The sequence below is a fragment of the Saccostrea echinata genome, unplaced genomic scaffold (assembly GCF_033153115.1).
Source record: "Saccostrea echinata isolate AGI-Se365-2 ecotype Australia unplaced genomic scaffold, CSIRO_AGI_Sech_v1 ptg000002l, whole genome shotgun sequence".
Classification (NCBI taxonomy): Eukaryota; Metazoa; Mollusca; class Bivalvia; order Ostreida; family Ostreidae; genus Saccostrea; species Saccostrea echinata.
In genome coordinates, this window is record NW_026889751.1 from 29,562,601 (window position 1) to 29,578,183 (window position 15,583).

The 15,583-nt window shown below is 34.6% G+C and overlaps 2 protein-coding genes across 3 annotated transcripts; one reads left to right on the top strand and one right to left on the bottom strand.

Annotated features, from left to right (window-relative positions):
* The first annotated feature begins 9 nt into the window (after positions 1 to 9).
* LOC133176707 (protein transport protein Sec23A-like) lies at positions 10 to 7,897 on the top strand. 2 transcript variants are annotated; one of them, XM_061311780.1, is made up of 20 exons: positions 10 to 125; positions 406 to 691; positions 890 to 976; positions 1,157 to 1,234; positions 1,404 to 1,562; positions 1,662 to 1,753; positions 1,896 to 2,040; positions 2,418 to 2,576; positions 2,939 to 3,054; positions 3,145 to 3,268; positions 3,624 to 3,794; positions 3,938 to 4,044; positions 4,244 to 4,397; positions 4,645 to 4,796; positions 4,997 to 5,171; positions 5,581 to 5,736; positions 5,946 to 6,011; positions 6,205 to 6,219; positions 6,414 to 6,440; positions 7,427 to 7,897. In XM_061311780.1, exons 2-20 carry the CDS (start codon positions 413 to 415, stop codon positions 7,514 to 7,516), a joined length of 2,352 nt encoding a protein of 783 aa, XP_061167764.1. In that variant the 5' UTR covers positions 10 to 125; positions 406 to 412; the 3' UTR covers positions 7,517 to 7,897. The 2 variants fall into 2 exon arrangements, with proteins under 2 accessions (XP_061167764.1, XP_061167772.1); XM_061311788.1 differs by lacking the exons at positions 6,205 to 6,219; positions 6,414 to 6,440 and having other exon boundaries at positions 11 to 125.
* Positions 7,898 to 11,935: 4,038 nt separating this feature from the next.
* On the bottom strand, positions 11,936 to 15,471 carry LOC133176773 (calcineurin B homologous protein 1-like). The gene is made up of 7 exons (XM_061311847.1): positions 15,309 to 15,471; positions 15,063 to 15,135; positions 14,566 to 14,646; positions 14,315 to 14,427; positions 13,576 to 13,679; positions 13,403 to 13,483; positions 11,936 to 12,584 (listed from the first exon to the last, which is right to left on the bottom strand). Exons 1-7 carry the CDS (start codon positions 15,373 to 15,375, stop codon positions 12,531 to 12,533), a joined length of 573 nt encoding a protein of 190 aa, XP_061167831.1. The 5' UTR covers positions 15,376 to 15,471; the 3' UTR covers positions 11,936 to 12,530.
* Positions 15,472 to 15,583: the final 112 nt, after the last annotated feature.

Genomic DNA, 15,583 nt, shown 5'->3' on the forward strand with positions numbered 1-15,583 from the left:
GGGTTCCCCAATGACGTATTTGTTGAATTGTGGGAAACTACGTGGCATTTCCAACTTCCAGGTTGTCTGGAAAGGGTTGTTTTTGACCTTAACAAAATTAACACGTAACCAGATTTTTGTTGGAGGTAAGGAATCAAACAACTACATGTATACAGTACATTACATAGTCTATTTAACGTCTGAGGCAAGATGAGGGTGATTGTAAATGGGAGCGCAGGGTAAATTGTCATATTTTTTGGTCAACATCAGAAACCGGTATCCCTCTTGATTCAAGTTATTGGAGAATCATATGATTTAATTTTTATCTATGTATTTAAATTAATTATATATCGATTAATTATACGGTTAAATGGATTTGTTGAATTGATTTCAATTCTTATCTCATCTAAATTCATTTGAATTTAGGTATCCAATGGCTACCTATCAGGAATTTATCCAACAAAATGAGGACAGGGATGGTGTAAGATTCAGCTGGAATGTATGGCCGTCTAGTCGTATAGAGGCCACCCGCATGGTGGTCCCTCTAGGGTGTTTGTTTACTCCACTGAAAGAGAGACCAGATCTCCCTCCGATCCAGTATGACCCCGTTCTCTGTACCAGACCAACATGTCGAGCCATTCTTAATCCTTTCTGTCAGGTTGATTACAGAGCTAAAGTCTGGGCCTGCAACTTCTGCTTCCAAAGAAACCCAGTAATTACTTTTTAATGAAGCTTTTTAAATGAATTTATTTCTTTATTACAGTGATTTATTAAAAAATAAGTATGCTTGCACACAGTCAAAAAATACAGTGTAACATACTTTACTCAGCAAAATAGAACAAATTTCATATGACTCAATATGTGTAATGTAGAATTCTTGCCTTTAATTGCAGCTTTTTGTTTGTTTCAGTTTCCTCCACAGTATGCAGCAATTTCAGATCAACATCAGCCCGCTGAGATTATTCCCCAGTTCTCTACCTTAGAATACACAATCACAGTGAGTCTATAGATTTATGTACATTATTGTGTATGACCCTTGATTGTGTAAAAATTGGTTTAAATCCAGTTTTTGTCATCATTTCAAACTCTGAAATTACTCTTCACATAAAAATTCATGAGATTAAGTTTATAAGTATGTTAGGCCAGTTATTAGATACAACATTGTTTCCATTTATAGAGAGCTACCTGCCACCCTCCAGTTTTCCTGATTGTCTTAGACACATGTATGGATGAAGAAGATTTACAGGCTGTTAAGGTTAGTTATAAAATTTCTCATTTTCATGCAGAGTATTTTCTAGTTAAAGATGAATATCAGTGAACGGATTTGAAGAAAAACTTTCAGTATTAAACAATGACGTGATGATTTGTTTTCTTTATTGATTGATGACAATCAGATTATAATTATATGAGATTGTACATCTTAGGAATCTCTACAAATGTCGTTGAGCTTGCTACCACCAAATGCCCTGATTGGTTTAATAACTTATGGGAAAATGGTCCAAGTTCATGAGCTCGGCTGTGAAGGCTGCTCCAAGAGTTATGTTTTCAGGGGAACCAAAGATTTAACAGCCAAACAAATTCAGGTATACAGGTCATTCAATTCAAATGATCATCTGAAATATTGACAGTTTAACACTGTAAGATTTTGTTTGTATTACTATGATTTTATTGTGCTTTTGTAGGAAATGTTGGGTTTACAAAAAGGTGGTGCAACACAGCAACAAAGAGGTCCACAGCAGCAGCAGCAACAACAGCAACAGTTACCCTCCAACAGGTTAATATCAATAATTGTTCTAATGGCCCTTCCTTTTTTAAAACATACTCCTAATACCACTGTGCCATAGTAAAAATTTAAATAGCCTTAAATGTATGTATTTTTGGAATTTTGTTGATGAAGTGTTGATTTATTTTCACAGATTCTTGCAGCCTGTTCACAAGTGTGATATGAATCTGACAGATTTACTAGGGGAGTTACAGAGAGATCCCTGGCCTGTATCCCAGGGAAAGAGGCCCCTCAGGTCCACAGGGGTAGCTCTGTCTATTGCTGTGGGACTCCTAGAGGTACAGAACATAAGACATCTTATGTACTTGATCATAGTGCTGTTTTTCTCACAACTAATATTTTAAGAATGATTTTTTTATTACTATCAATTTTTGAATGCTTGCATTCATGCTGTCAAATAATACACTTAGATTAGTAAATATATTGATTTGGCCAAAGTTCTTAGTCTAAATAAAGTAATATTTATGACACTTTAATTTGTAATTCAACAATTTGAAATTCATCCATGACTATTAATTTTTGTGAGGAAACATTCTATACACAATTTTAAAAAAAATAATGGCAATATTGTGAGCAAAAGAAGGAGGAAAAATTTGTAAATTGTTCTTGCATGCAAATAAAAGTTGGTTTACAGTATGTTGATATGTACTTACAGTGCACATTTCCCAACACTGGGGCACGGGTGATGCTGTTTGCTGGTGGACCCTGCACACAGGGACCTGGAATGGTGGTCGATGATGAACTGAAAAACCCAATCAGAAAACATCTGGACATCGAGAAGGACAACGTCAAGTACATGAAGAAGGCTATGAAGGTAACGTTATTGAGATAGGGCACTATAAATAATAGTACAGGAAAACATAGGAGAAGGACAGGTCTATGAAAAAGACTGTTAAGGTATTTTTACTAGAATGTGACATTTGTTTTACTGGAAAACATGATGTGATTGATTGTTAAACACTCTGCTATGTATGTAGATTGCCCAACCATCCATGCTTTCATTGTAAATGAATAAGTTTATTAAAGGTAGAACTAGATAGAGCATACAATCATCAATGTAAAATACACAATGATAAAATTTTACTTTTTTAGCACTGAAGCTAAATGTCCACCCAAAAGAAAACAATGGTCATAAATATCAAAAGCAAAGTAACATTCTCTTTCCTCTTTTTTCAGCACTATGAGATGTTGGCCAATCGGGCTGCTAAGAATGGTCATGTGGTGGATATATACGCCTGTGCTCTGGACCAGACAGGGTTACACGAAATGAAATTCTGTCCACGATACACAGGGTAAGACAGGACATCTGTTAATTGTTGTCATGCTGTGTTATCATCTTGTAAGTGAGCGGGCATCATTGATGTAATTTTGTTTCTTTCCAGAGGACACATGGTGATGGGGGACTCTTTTAACACCTCCCTTTTTAAGCAGACATTCCAGAGGGTGTTCTCCAAGGACGCCAAAGGGGAGTTCAAGATGGCATTTGGTGCAACAGTAGAGATCAAGGTAGGATGGAATTCTGTCTGTTTAAGCCAGTACTGTGAAATCACTAATTTTCATGGGGGTTTAATTTTTGTTGGTTTCATGGTATTGGAGAACCATGAATGTTCATGTATGTTCTCCACAAATGGTAAAATTTTGAATGTATAGCAATGCTGCCCTTAATCAACTAGGAAATCAAATCCCCTTGAGCCAATATTTTTTCCTCAAACCTCAAAATTCTGACCCCTCGAAAGTGTATAATTTTACAGTATACTCCTGATAAGAAAAGAATACTCCATTTGACTACATTAATTCATGTTTTAACATTAATAATTCTATTGCGGGACAAACCTTTTATCACTTTGTTGTGTATTCACAGACTTCGAGAGAACTGAAGGTGTCAGGAGCTATAGGACCATGTGTGTCTCTGGGAGTGAAGGGACCTTGTGTGTCGGACACGGAGATGGGTCTTGGGGGCACCTGTCAATGGAAAATGTGTGGACTGTATCCAAACAGTACCCTTGCTCTCTTCTTTGAAGTTGTCAGTCAGGTACCTAAAATTATTATGTCATTTACCTTTATAAATTGAATGAGAATAATTAGCTATGAAAATATACATATAATTTGCAGATCAAAGGCTTTACAAAAGTTGTAATATAAATGTTGATTATATATGTATTTGTTGATTTCCAGCACAATGCCCCAATACCACAAGGTGGTCGAGGATACCTACAGTTTATCACACAGTATCAACATTCTAGTGGTCAACGCAGGGTCAGGGTGACCACATTGGCCAGAAAGTAGGTCACAGGCCTAGCAAATTCTAGCCATACTAACTAGTCAATTAAAAGTAGAAATATTACTTCATGTACCTTCAAGCCAGAACTTTTGCTGACAATTTTTCCACATTTTATTGAGTACTGATATTAAATCTATTGAACAGTTTATAGTTTATAGTTGAATTAAAAGTAATGATTTATTAACCGCTATTTGTTTCAGTTGGGCAGATGCAAGTACAAACATCCAGCACATTGCGGCGGGCTTTGATCAGGAGGCAGCAGCTGTGCTGATGGCCAGGATGGCGGTGTTCAGGGCGGAGACAGATGACGGTCCGGATGTACTACGGTGGTTAGACAGAATGTTGATCAGGCTTGTGAGTATAAAAGAACAATGCAGGAAATAAATATAGAAAATTATTGGTAGAAAAATTTGTATTAAATAAATAAATACAATTGGGGTGGTTTTGAAAGTAACGGAGGTATTTTAATATCATTATGAAAAACATTGATATACATATACATGGTGTATCTTTTTTTTCATTCAGGGGCAAAATTATTGTGCGATAATTTGAGGGTGAATTTCCAGATTTGATAATAAATAAACTTTTGCTTTGATTTCAGTGTCAGAAGTTTGGAGACTACCATAAAGATGATCCTAACTCGTTCCGATTCTCTGATAATTTCTCCCTGTACCCACAATTTATGTTCCATTTAAGACGGTCACAGTTTTTACAAGTTTTCAACAACAGTCCTGATGAAACTTCATACTACAGGTAGGAATTGTTTTTTATCAAGATGTCAACTTAGGAATTTCAGATCTAAATTTAATGATGATTTGCATATATGTATTGAAAGTTTAAGTATTTCTCACAAAGTAAAATCTTACCCATAATTTAAATATAAAAATGTTTTCTTGAAGTCAGTCTTGCTGCACTATTTTCAAACAATTTAAAGTTAAACCTTATCCTTATAGACACATGTTGAATGTGGAGGACTTGACCCAGTCCCTGATTATGATCCAGCCTATCCTCTACGCCTACTCCTTTAACGGGACCCCCGAGCCGGTCCTCCTCGACACCAGCAGTATACAACCAGACAGGATCCTCCTCATGGACACGTTCTTCCAGATTGTATTGTACCATGGAGAGGTAAAAAAAGATATCAATGGATGATAATAGAAATTGCAGCTGGTCTATAGTGGCTAGAAATATGATTGATAAATGAAGATTAAATTAAAGTTGCAAGAGTTATAACCCATGGAATCAATAATGTGTCATTTAGGTTCAAATTGTATACAAGAAATTTTTTTGCCCCAATTTTATTTTTGCTCCTTTGACCTTTGATGTTAGTAGGCAAAATTTAAAGTGGGCAAATTCAACAGAAACAGAGTTATCTCTCTTGTAACACAACTTTTCTGTGCAGATTTAAAATGGGGCAAAATCATTTGCAAGTTTGATAGAGCAAAAATAACATAGGGTGAAAATAACCTTGTGTACACAATATACTGATACTGTTTGTCACTCTGAGGATATCTGAGGTGATTTTTTTGTTGTACAGACAATTGCTCTGTGGAGGAAACAGGGTTACCAAGACCAGCCAGAATATGAGAATTTCAAACAACTCCTAAACGCTCCGGTGGATGACGCACAGGAAATCCTACAGACGAGGTTCCCAATGCCACGATACATCGACACTGAGCATGACGGATCACAGGTAATATTTCATATTCAAATCAGAAAATGTGATATGTAGTGAAAACAATTTTTAACTATGGTTATTCCCCTTTGAATAAGTGAACTGTAATTTGAAAATATTATACTTTTGTATATATGTAATTTGTTTTAACATACAGTCTGTTTTCAGAAAGAAAGGTGCTTATTTTCAATAATTTGAAATATTAGGTGATATAATTTTTCTTTCAGTCTCGTTTCTTGCTTTCACGTGTCAATCCATCACAGACCCACAACAACGCCTATGGATGGGGTCAGGTAAATATTATTTTCATTTCCTTACATAATAAGCATGCATCAAATGTTTGACAGTGCATCTGAAATACAATCAAGTAATACATTCATTAACCATGTTTGCAATGCACATATAATTACTTTCAAAGTAATCATTCTGGTGAACATAGTACAATATCTTTTCATCTCTTATGTGCATCTTTTTCCTCTTTCTCAGCAATCCTCTGGAATGGTTTGTATAAGTTCTCTATGTCTTATAATTGTTACAAAGTAAATTCAGGAAAAGTAGTGGTGTGTTGGTAGATGAAAATTGTCTTAATGAAAGAGAGACACAGGTGTTTAGGCATAAATATCCTCTCAGCTGATTCTGAAGAAAAGTTGAATTTTGAGAACTTGACACAGATAAAAGCTGTTCCTTTTTTATAGATTATAACATCCTCTGATACCTATCAGGTATTTAACATGGGTTTCATTGGTGTAGCATGAACATGGGAAAATGCATGTGGAATATTGATATTGATGTCTGTGGCCCGGGTTTTTATTCATGTGCTTGTATATCTACATGTTTAAATAGAAGGGAGAAACACTTGAATGTAATAGCTGCAACAATTTGGATTTCCTCACTTTAGGAGTTTATCTTATAGAACCCCGAAAATTGATTCAGCAAATATAAACATACTTTATAAAATCAAGATGATTTCATTACATATGCACATCAGGATGTTTTCATTACATATGCACACTTATTTAACTGGAAATGTATGGCTTGGGAGTCAAAATAAATTTGACTTCGAAAGAGAGTTGATTTCTCAAATCTAAAAATGTAAGGGTAATACTGTGTTGGTGCATGATACTGTTTTGTGTTATTTGTAAGTACATATACACATTACATATAAACTCTCTCTCTCTCTCTCACCCGAAAAAAAACTATGTGATCGACCAAAGTAGAGCACACATATATTTCGTCTTGTTGGTGTCTGAAGTTATAAAAAGGTTCATTTGTTGAACTGTACATTATAATTTTTTCTTTATGAAACAGAATAATCAATTTTTAAGGTCTGGGTGTCAAACATTAAAAAAAATGATGTAAAAGATAAGTTTGGAAATCAAGTTCCTCTCAAGTGTACACAATTTCTAGATCCTTGTTTTGAACTTTCTTTCTCTTTCCTTTTATCCATTAAATTGCGTGTTTATTTGGGTGAAATGGTTTGAAATTTATTCTTTTGTACTGTGATGTGAGGGGACTGGTAGATATCCCTCCTCTCCCCTCCTCCCAGTATTCCAGCAGGTAATTACTACCTACATAGGTAATATTCCTGAAGTTTTAGTCTGGCCAATTTTTAGCCACAGTTTTGGTAGAAGTATATTCATTCATTTATAATTTCACTACTGGATATTTTATTGTATTTTAATTAACCAATTAATTGATTGTTCCCTAGGATGGAGGAGCAGCGGTTCTGACAGATGACGTCAGTTTACAGGTTTTCATGGAGCATCTGAAGAAATTGGCTGTGTCCAGCTCTTCGTGATAGTGACCACTGACTGTTGTTAGTGACCCACTAACACATACGGACAAAGTGACTACTTGTCACTCCAGCATTATAAAGTGCCAAGTACAATCAGACTTCATACTGAACATGAATTGTGCAATTCATTGAAGCTGTGTAGGATTTTTATGAACCTGATAGATTTTAGAACACTTTCATCTCATCCCATTTATGTGTGATTGGTGCCTGGTTTTACAGAGATGAATACATGTTTCTGTCTGTGGTTGTATGGAGATTTTATACATGAGTTGGCACTGCAAGGTGCCCTACATTGTTTGTGATATCAATGTTGTTATTATGGACATTATTTATTACATGAATTGTTGTACATGCTTAATAAATGACAATTACTTAGGAATTGAATTGATATCTTATTTTGTTATGATGGTTTCTGAAACAGTGATGGGTGAGATAATAAACCTTATCTATTTATCATCCCCATAGAAGTGTTTACACCTATGGGACAAGTAAAAGGAATATTAAATAATTTGTTGCATCATTTACTAAATCTCAAAGATAACATGCAGTGTCTGAGTTTTGTACATATAATGGTTTGGGCCATGGATATCAGCCTGGGTAGCTCAGTCAATAAAGCACCTGACTAGTGATGCAAGGATCCCAGGTTCGGTTCCTGGTCCAGCCATACATTTTATCCTTTTCCATTACATGATTTGGGGGTAGGATGGGGCCACAATATGGAATCAAAGTTTTACATTGAAATATGTAGGAAAAATCTTCCTCCCAATAACCACTAGGCCAGAAAAGCTGAAAGAGCTAGGTTCACTTTATGCATAAAATGGCCCTGTCCTTATATCAATTAATTGACTATCACCCTCTGTCCCATTTCATATATCAAAATAAAGTAGAGGCTTGGTGCTTTCATTTCCTATAACATTTTTTTTTTCTGGAGAATCCAGGTATTGGAAAACAGGCTTTAAGAAAATGCAATGTTCTTGAATTTTGCAGAAAACATGCGCATTTGACTACCTTCAGCAAAGAATTAAAATATGAGCACAGCCCACGATCCAAAAATTAAAACATGTTTTGTGATCTTCAGAAACAGATCTTTCATTATTTAATTGCATATTTTGGATCAGAGGTTGTGCTCTATATGAATTATTGAAAAAATACCTCAACTTTTGGCCATTCCTAAGGGAATTTAGAGGAAATGGGGAAAATGACGCATTTTATGACGTCATAATGCTTGGACTAGAGAGAAAATTACGTCATGTTCAATAGATACACAGTCACCAAGGGTCCAAGTTATAAATACTGCATTTTCAACCAAAACTGAGTAGTTTCGATTTTTCAGAAATTCTCAGGGCCAAAAAAGGCCCTAAGTGGCTCTTGCTCTTTATATGGAAGCTTCCTCAGGTTGTGTAGATTTTAAATTGTTCAAATTATGAGTCCCCTGGGGGTAGGACGGGGCCACAGTAAGTATTACAAGGGGAAAGATCTGGTGAAGAACAGCAGCGCCAAAGTTACTCAGGTGAGCGTTGTGGCCCATGGGCCTCTTGTTAAAAAGGTTTGCTCGTATAAACTCTGTTATGGGCCCATTCTTATCCCAGGGCGTGATTAGTGACATATTTATACAAATCTTTATTACATAGGTGTGCTTGCATATTGATCCCTAAGGTATTGTTGTTTTGAAGAAATTCAGACTAATTTTTGAAGATTTTCTTGAATACATGCACAATTCCTATGCAGAGCTTGGATCAATTTTGGCCCCATTCTAGCTTTGGGAGATTATGGGGGGATGCTTGTGTATCTATCAGATCAGATGATGTAACTTTTAATGAATTTTCCATGTAAAACCTATTTTTGCCCCACTTGAGCCCCAGTGCCTTTGTATGAAAGCCTATTAGGATCAATCTGTGGAGAAAAAAATTTTAGAAGGCGTTATTACACCTTTCAAAATGGCGTTATTATGCCTTTTCAAAAGGTGTTATTACGCCTTTTCAAAAAGGTGTTATTATGTCTTTTGAAAAGGCGTTATTCCGCCTTTCCAAAAGGCGTTTTCTGCCTTTTGAAGAACTATTGATGAGCCTTTGATAGGCCCTTGCTTTTGAAGGGGGGGGGGGGGGGGGGCAGCCTCTCAAGAAAACAAGAAAATTGACAAGCAAACAAAAAACAAACCCCTCCCCAAAAAAAAACTGCTGCCTAAACTCAAGGGGGATATTTTTATGCCCCTGGATTGAAAGAACACAGGGGCATATTGTTTTTGTCCTGTCTGTCTGTTGTCAACTTTAACCTAGCCCATAACTATTGCGCTGTCAAGGGTATGGCTTTAATATTTGACACGAGTGTTCATTATGACAAGACCTTTCCATTGGTACAGAAATTTTTTATCATGTGACCTCAACTGTGACCTTTGACCTACATTTGAAAAACTTTAACATTAGCCATAACTTTTGCACTGTAGTCTACGTCCCACTCCAGAATTGTGTTACCATCAGGGGCATAGTGTTTCACAAACACATCTTGTTCTAACTTTTCAATAAAACTTTTTTTTATAATGCAATTATTTGCCAGAGTTCAACCATACTGCAACAAAATATTCAGGGACCAAGCAGCCAATAAATGAAATTTTATATTTAAACTATAGCAAGACTATTCTCCCAAAAAGTGGGGTGGGGGAGCCCCCCCCCCCCCCAAGATTTTATAGCGCCTTTTGAAAATGCGTAATAACGCCTTTTAGAAAGGTATAATAATGCCTTTTTTCACATTATTATGCCTTTTTTCACGTTATTAAACCTTTTGGAAAGGCGTTATAATGCCTTTAAAAAATTTTCTGCATAGATTGATCCTAATAGGCTTTCATACCTTTGAATCTACATTTCCTATAAATTTTGTGGGTTTTAGTTGTTTTTTTTTTTTGTGGTTTCATAATTTTTTTTTTCAGTGACCCTATCGTATTTTAACCATTCATCAAGTACCTCCTAAATGGAACATGACCCTTTATTTGAACAAATTTGAAATCCCCTTGTCAGGAACATGCTTTATGCCAAGTTTGGTTGAAACCGAGCCACTGGTTCAGGTTAAGAATAAAAAATCAACAGAGGACAGAACTGATCAAAATTTCTACATGAATCGGAACAGCTCAATTCAGCCTTCCTTGTATGAGATAAGGTGAGAGCTGTGCTAACTGATGTCTATGGGGGTGAGGGTGAGGCAAAGACACTAAAAGAGACAGAAATGTGATGCTCAGGAGGGTTCATTCACAATGGCCAGGAAAAAACATCTGGTGGAGCACCTAAGAACTGGAATCCTGGTCAAGTGTCTCAAATAAAGTTACAAATAAAATGCTCTTTTGCCTTTTTTCCTGTAAAACAGGCTCTATCATTTAAGATGTTTTGAATATGAAAACAAGTAAAATTTGTGTTTATGATTTTATTTTGCTAGCTAAAGTCCTTGCTTCAACAATTTTACATCTTTAAAAAAATGCTTTTCAGTTGCATTTAGTTTGTTGATTAAATATGGCATTAAGTTATTAATAATAAATATAAATCACTAGATAACAATCACACAATCAACAAATACATGTATATTAGATATTCTGGAATATATGTTAAAAGTAACAACTACCTCATATACATAATGAAGTTTTTACCCAAGACGGACGACTTGAACAGTATCTACACTTAAACATACAATACAATAGCACCACTACACGGCTACTTTACAGAAGGATGTGCAAGATATTATAGAAAATCACATATTTATAAATTAAATATTTTTTCTTTAAAGAACAGGGAAGAAAAGTAGGTATGAAATGAGTTATGGTTGTTCTAGATCATGAACTGTGTGTAAATTTTTGCTACTGAACTACATTCTGGGTAATGTCCTTACTTCTTCAACAACATACTGGTAATACAGATACTCTAAATTAGGCCATTTTTTGTTAACAACAAATGCTTATGCTAATATTTCAATTAAAAAATAATAATAATGAAATATTACCGGTACATTGCAATACACAAAATTTGTTTATATTTAAACATGAATCATAATTATATCATCCATACCTTTTAGTATCTAACCCAGGATTTTAGGGCATAGAAAATGACATTCTAGTTATTTGTAGAAAAAGTTGTTGCAAGTTAATAGAAAAGATTCAACATAATAAAAAAAAAATTGGGATTAAAATGAGATACATGTACTTTCTGTTCATAAAGATGCATGTATTTCAACATAAAAATGTATACAAAATCATCTTAATCTTTATACTGTTTGAACTTGGAAATATGCAGTGTCTGAAAATGTCTTCTAATAGATATATAAATGTAAAAATTATATATATTTTGTGGCCATAACATTCAAAATTTAACATCAAAATAAGCAAACAAACAAATACTTGATACTTGTCTACATTCAAAAGCATTTGATTTTTTTTTTGGGGGGGGGGGGGGGGGGAGGGGCAGTGTGTCAATTAGGATTTCAATGATAAGAGTATTTATTCCATTTCAAATGTTACACATGTTTAAAAAAACATTGAAAAAAATTCCCATTTAGGAGTAAGACTCTGCCGAATCTCATTATAATTTTTTGTTTGTGATACATTACTGTTTCTAATGTTATTTTCACCCTTTCACACCATTTTGCCCCATTTTAACTTCACCCAAACACAGCAGAGTTAAAGAGATGATTCTGACTTCTTTGACTTTGCTAATTTTTTAATTTTAATTAGTTTTAAATTTGCCAACTTGCGATGAGGGTAAAGGGGGTGAAAATAAAATAGGGATGGAAATTTTCCTGTATACAATATCTCATCTCAACTTGAAAATATCACCTTGTAGAGTCTTAGTATCTTAATGGTCCTTTATAATTGATATTCATAGAGAATCCTCAAATACAAAGAATATCAAAAGATCTAGAAACTTTAGTAAAAATAAAACAGTAAAGATCCTGTAACTGATCACTTTTTTGTCTGTAAGTATTAATGTTTAGAAGATGCCCGAAATATTACTTTATCCATCAGACTGAGGCATGCACACACTTAGTGTAGGAAACGAATGCTCATCTTTTGCTCAACATCCACACGCTCCATTGCCTGTAAAGTTAAAGTGAATAAATTTATATCTTACAAGAAACTAATCATATTACATTATTGATAGCATCCAGGAATTTTTTCCAAGGGGGGTCCATTCCAACTCTCAAACAAATGTTGAAGTCAGAAATTTTTTTGACAAGCAAAAAAAAATTTAAAACTAAACACTACACCCAAACCTAAAAAAAAAATTTTATGGTGGGTGGGGGTCACTTACCGTTACCAATTTAGACGAGAGTTCTGAGTTTCCTAAGGTGAGGGGACCCAAGGTCATTTTTTCTCATTACATAACTCTGAAAATCCCAGGGTGGTTTTAATAACTCTGAAAATCTGAAGGGGGAGGGGGGGGTAATAACTCTGAAAATCCAGGGGTGGGGGGATGTTTTATAGATGTTCTATAGATCTGCACATGGTAAGAATATGCTGATACTTAAACAGTGTTTCAGCTTCAAGATGATTTAAACCCTAAGATTTTAATTCCTCTTACTGTAACATGTGAATACGTTGTCTTGATACTACCAGCACACATCTCAATAACCTTATCAAATCAAAGTATTACAAAGTCTCTTCAGAATCCAGCCATGGTATTGTGATTATAACCCTCATTTACATGCAATTAACAACACATGGAGACCTAATCTTGTTATGGTATTACCTGGGCACACTTATTTTTTTATTTGTACTTACTATTCTGAAGATCCAACCATGATAGATGTACTGAATTAATACACATGCAATCACATAACATCTGAGGAGCTAACCATTAGCTAACCTGTAAAATCTTATCAGATCACCTAATCATGTCAGTATACTTGTATTACCTGTACAAACTCCTCAAAAGAGATCTGATTGTCCCCGTCAATATCAGCCTCACTGATCGTCCTCTCAGCAATACTCCCCAACTATAAAACATATAAAATCAGCTAGTGTGAAAATATCCCAGTTTATGTGTCAATAAAAAGGAAGATTATAAATTATAATTGATATTCTATACCTGCTCCTCAGAAATGTTTGCTCCAACCATCATATGTAACACCGACAGCAACTCATCCTTGGAAATCTTGTCATCTCCATCAAGGTCATACATTCGGAAAGCAACTGAAATGTATCAAAATATTATACATGTGCAAGTCATCTGATGGTAAAAAATTTAAACGTATACAAACACTAATGTTTATATACTTGTAGCTTCTTAAGAAGTCCTGCAGATTTGTAGCTTACTGGTCTAAAAGAACTGGGATGGCTGAATAGAATCTGAACATTCATTGCAATTTTTTTTCAGACCAGCAACCTTCAGATCTGCTGCTTCTTACGAAGTCTCACATACACGTGTCTGATCAGATCAATGGTTTGACTCTCACTTGATTTGATGCTGCATATACGTTGATTTGCCCACTAATTCACACAAGAATAATTTGTTGTATGACCCTAACATTAGTAATTTATCGGTGTGTCAGTATTATTGAGCTGATCTTCAGCTAGTCTATGAACTTCAGAAATCTATTTCTCACTAGCAAGTAAATTTATTAGACTAACTCTTTTAAAAAAGATCTTTTCTCACTTACAAATATCATCTAACAGAGAGAATAAGCTGTTCCTCAATATTTCAATATTCTGTTCCTGAAGGTTCTATTCATAAAAGGTATTGTGTTTGCTACGCATACTACATGTTTTTTTTTTCCTTTAAACTGCAGTCACTACAATCTTAAGAATCAAATTCTTTGAATACAAACATTTCAATTTCTCCTCCCTGGTATTCAGTTTATTTTTGTTCTGGTTTGATTTCGTTGGCCTGAATCTTGCTAAAACTCTCATGAATTGTCTGAAGTTGACAGTCTCATTGTTACTGAAAACAAAAATAAACAGCAGTTATACTAAGATGTTTTGATCTTGGCTCTACAAAATTTATTTCATGAAATATTCATATAAGAACAATTGTTTCCTTTCTTTCCTCTCATTTTACTCCTTCCTACAACATGTTTACCTCTCTGTGAAAAATGCATGAACAATTCTGTCTCCAAGTGGATTTATAGCCAACTCGGGAATCCTCAGAAAATCTTCTCGACTACAAAAACAAGAAAGAAATTGTAAATATACAATGAAGCTAATACACGTTGTATTCTGTTTTCATCCTGTTACCTGTATAAATTGTGCAGATTATTTTTAGTAAACTTTGATCAAACTTACATAATTCACTCAATACTTACAAAGAGTGGAAACAATAACAAAATTTACAAATAAAAAATAATTGTCTATGTTTCCAATTTTTTTACTTTCTAATCATCGTTAAAGAGAAATACGGAATGCTAATAGAGCATCAAAATTTTCACTTCCCAAAATTCTAAAATATGGAAACTGTCAAACTTTCAAAGTGTCAAAATGACAACATTTATAGCAGTTGTTTCCACTGAAGATTCTTTATCAATAAATTACTTAAACACAAATCCATCTAATTATCTATCATGTCTATGGTAACTATACCTCAAACATCCTATGGCCCCTTTATCCAGACTTGTAAATCGACTATACAAGCGTACAATCTGATTATGTGAAACTACAAAAATAGAAAAGACAAGTATATGCTAATTTAGCTAATATATTCAGTGTTTTGAGAAAGGCCTTCATCACAAAACCTTGCAAAACTGTCGTTTTAATGTCAATATTAGTTGATAAAAATTCGTTTTGTCCGCATAAATGTCGTTTCTGTAAGCGATACACGATACTTACAACCAGTTTCTGACTGTATTTCATTTAATTCAGTTTCCTGGAGCTGGATAGATGCCCTGCTGCCCATTGTTTTGAATGTTTACGAGAAAAACAGCTGTCAAAAGTATTCAACACTGCACATTCCAGGAAGAATCGGAAGTAAGGCAGCGAGGAATATCAAAATGTCAATCCCGATAGAATGTATTAGTTTAATATTTTTGTTATCTACTAAATTTTAACATTAATTGGAATGATACAATTTATATTCCTGTATTAATTATGTTAATTAAAATAAA

Excerpts from the sequence above, each read along its gene's own strand:
- LOC133176707 (XM_061311780.1), top strand. The coding sequence starts at position 413 with ATGGCTACCTATCAGGAATTTATCCAACAAAATGAGGACAGGGATGGT. Across the intron at positions 1,754-1,895 it reads CAACAGTTACCCTCCAACAG|ATTCTTGCAGCCTGTTCACA; the intron begins GTTAATATCAAT and ends TTATTTTCACAG. Across the intron at positions 5,172-5,580 it reads TTGTATTGTACCATGGAGAG|ACAATTGCTCTGTGGAGGAA; the intron begins GTAAAAAAAGAT and ends TTTGTTGTACAG.
- LOC133176773 (XM_061311847.1), bottom strand. The coding sequence starts at position 15,375 with ATGGGCAGCAGGGCATCTATCCAGCTCCAGGAAACTGAATTAAATGAA. Across the intron at positions 15,136-15,308 it reads AATACAGTCAGAAACTGGTT|TTTCACATAATCAGATTGTA; the intron begins GTAAGTATCGTG and ends CTATTTTTGTAG. Across the intron at positions 14,647-15,062 it reads GGGGCCATAGGATGTTTGAG|TCGAGAAGATTTTCTGAGGA; the intron begins GTATAGTTACCA and ends TTGTTTTTGTAG.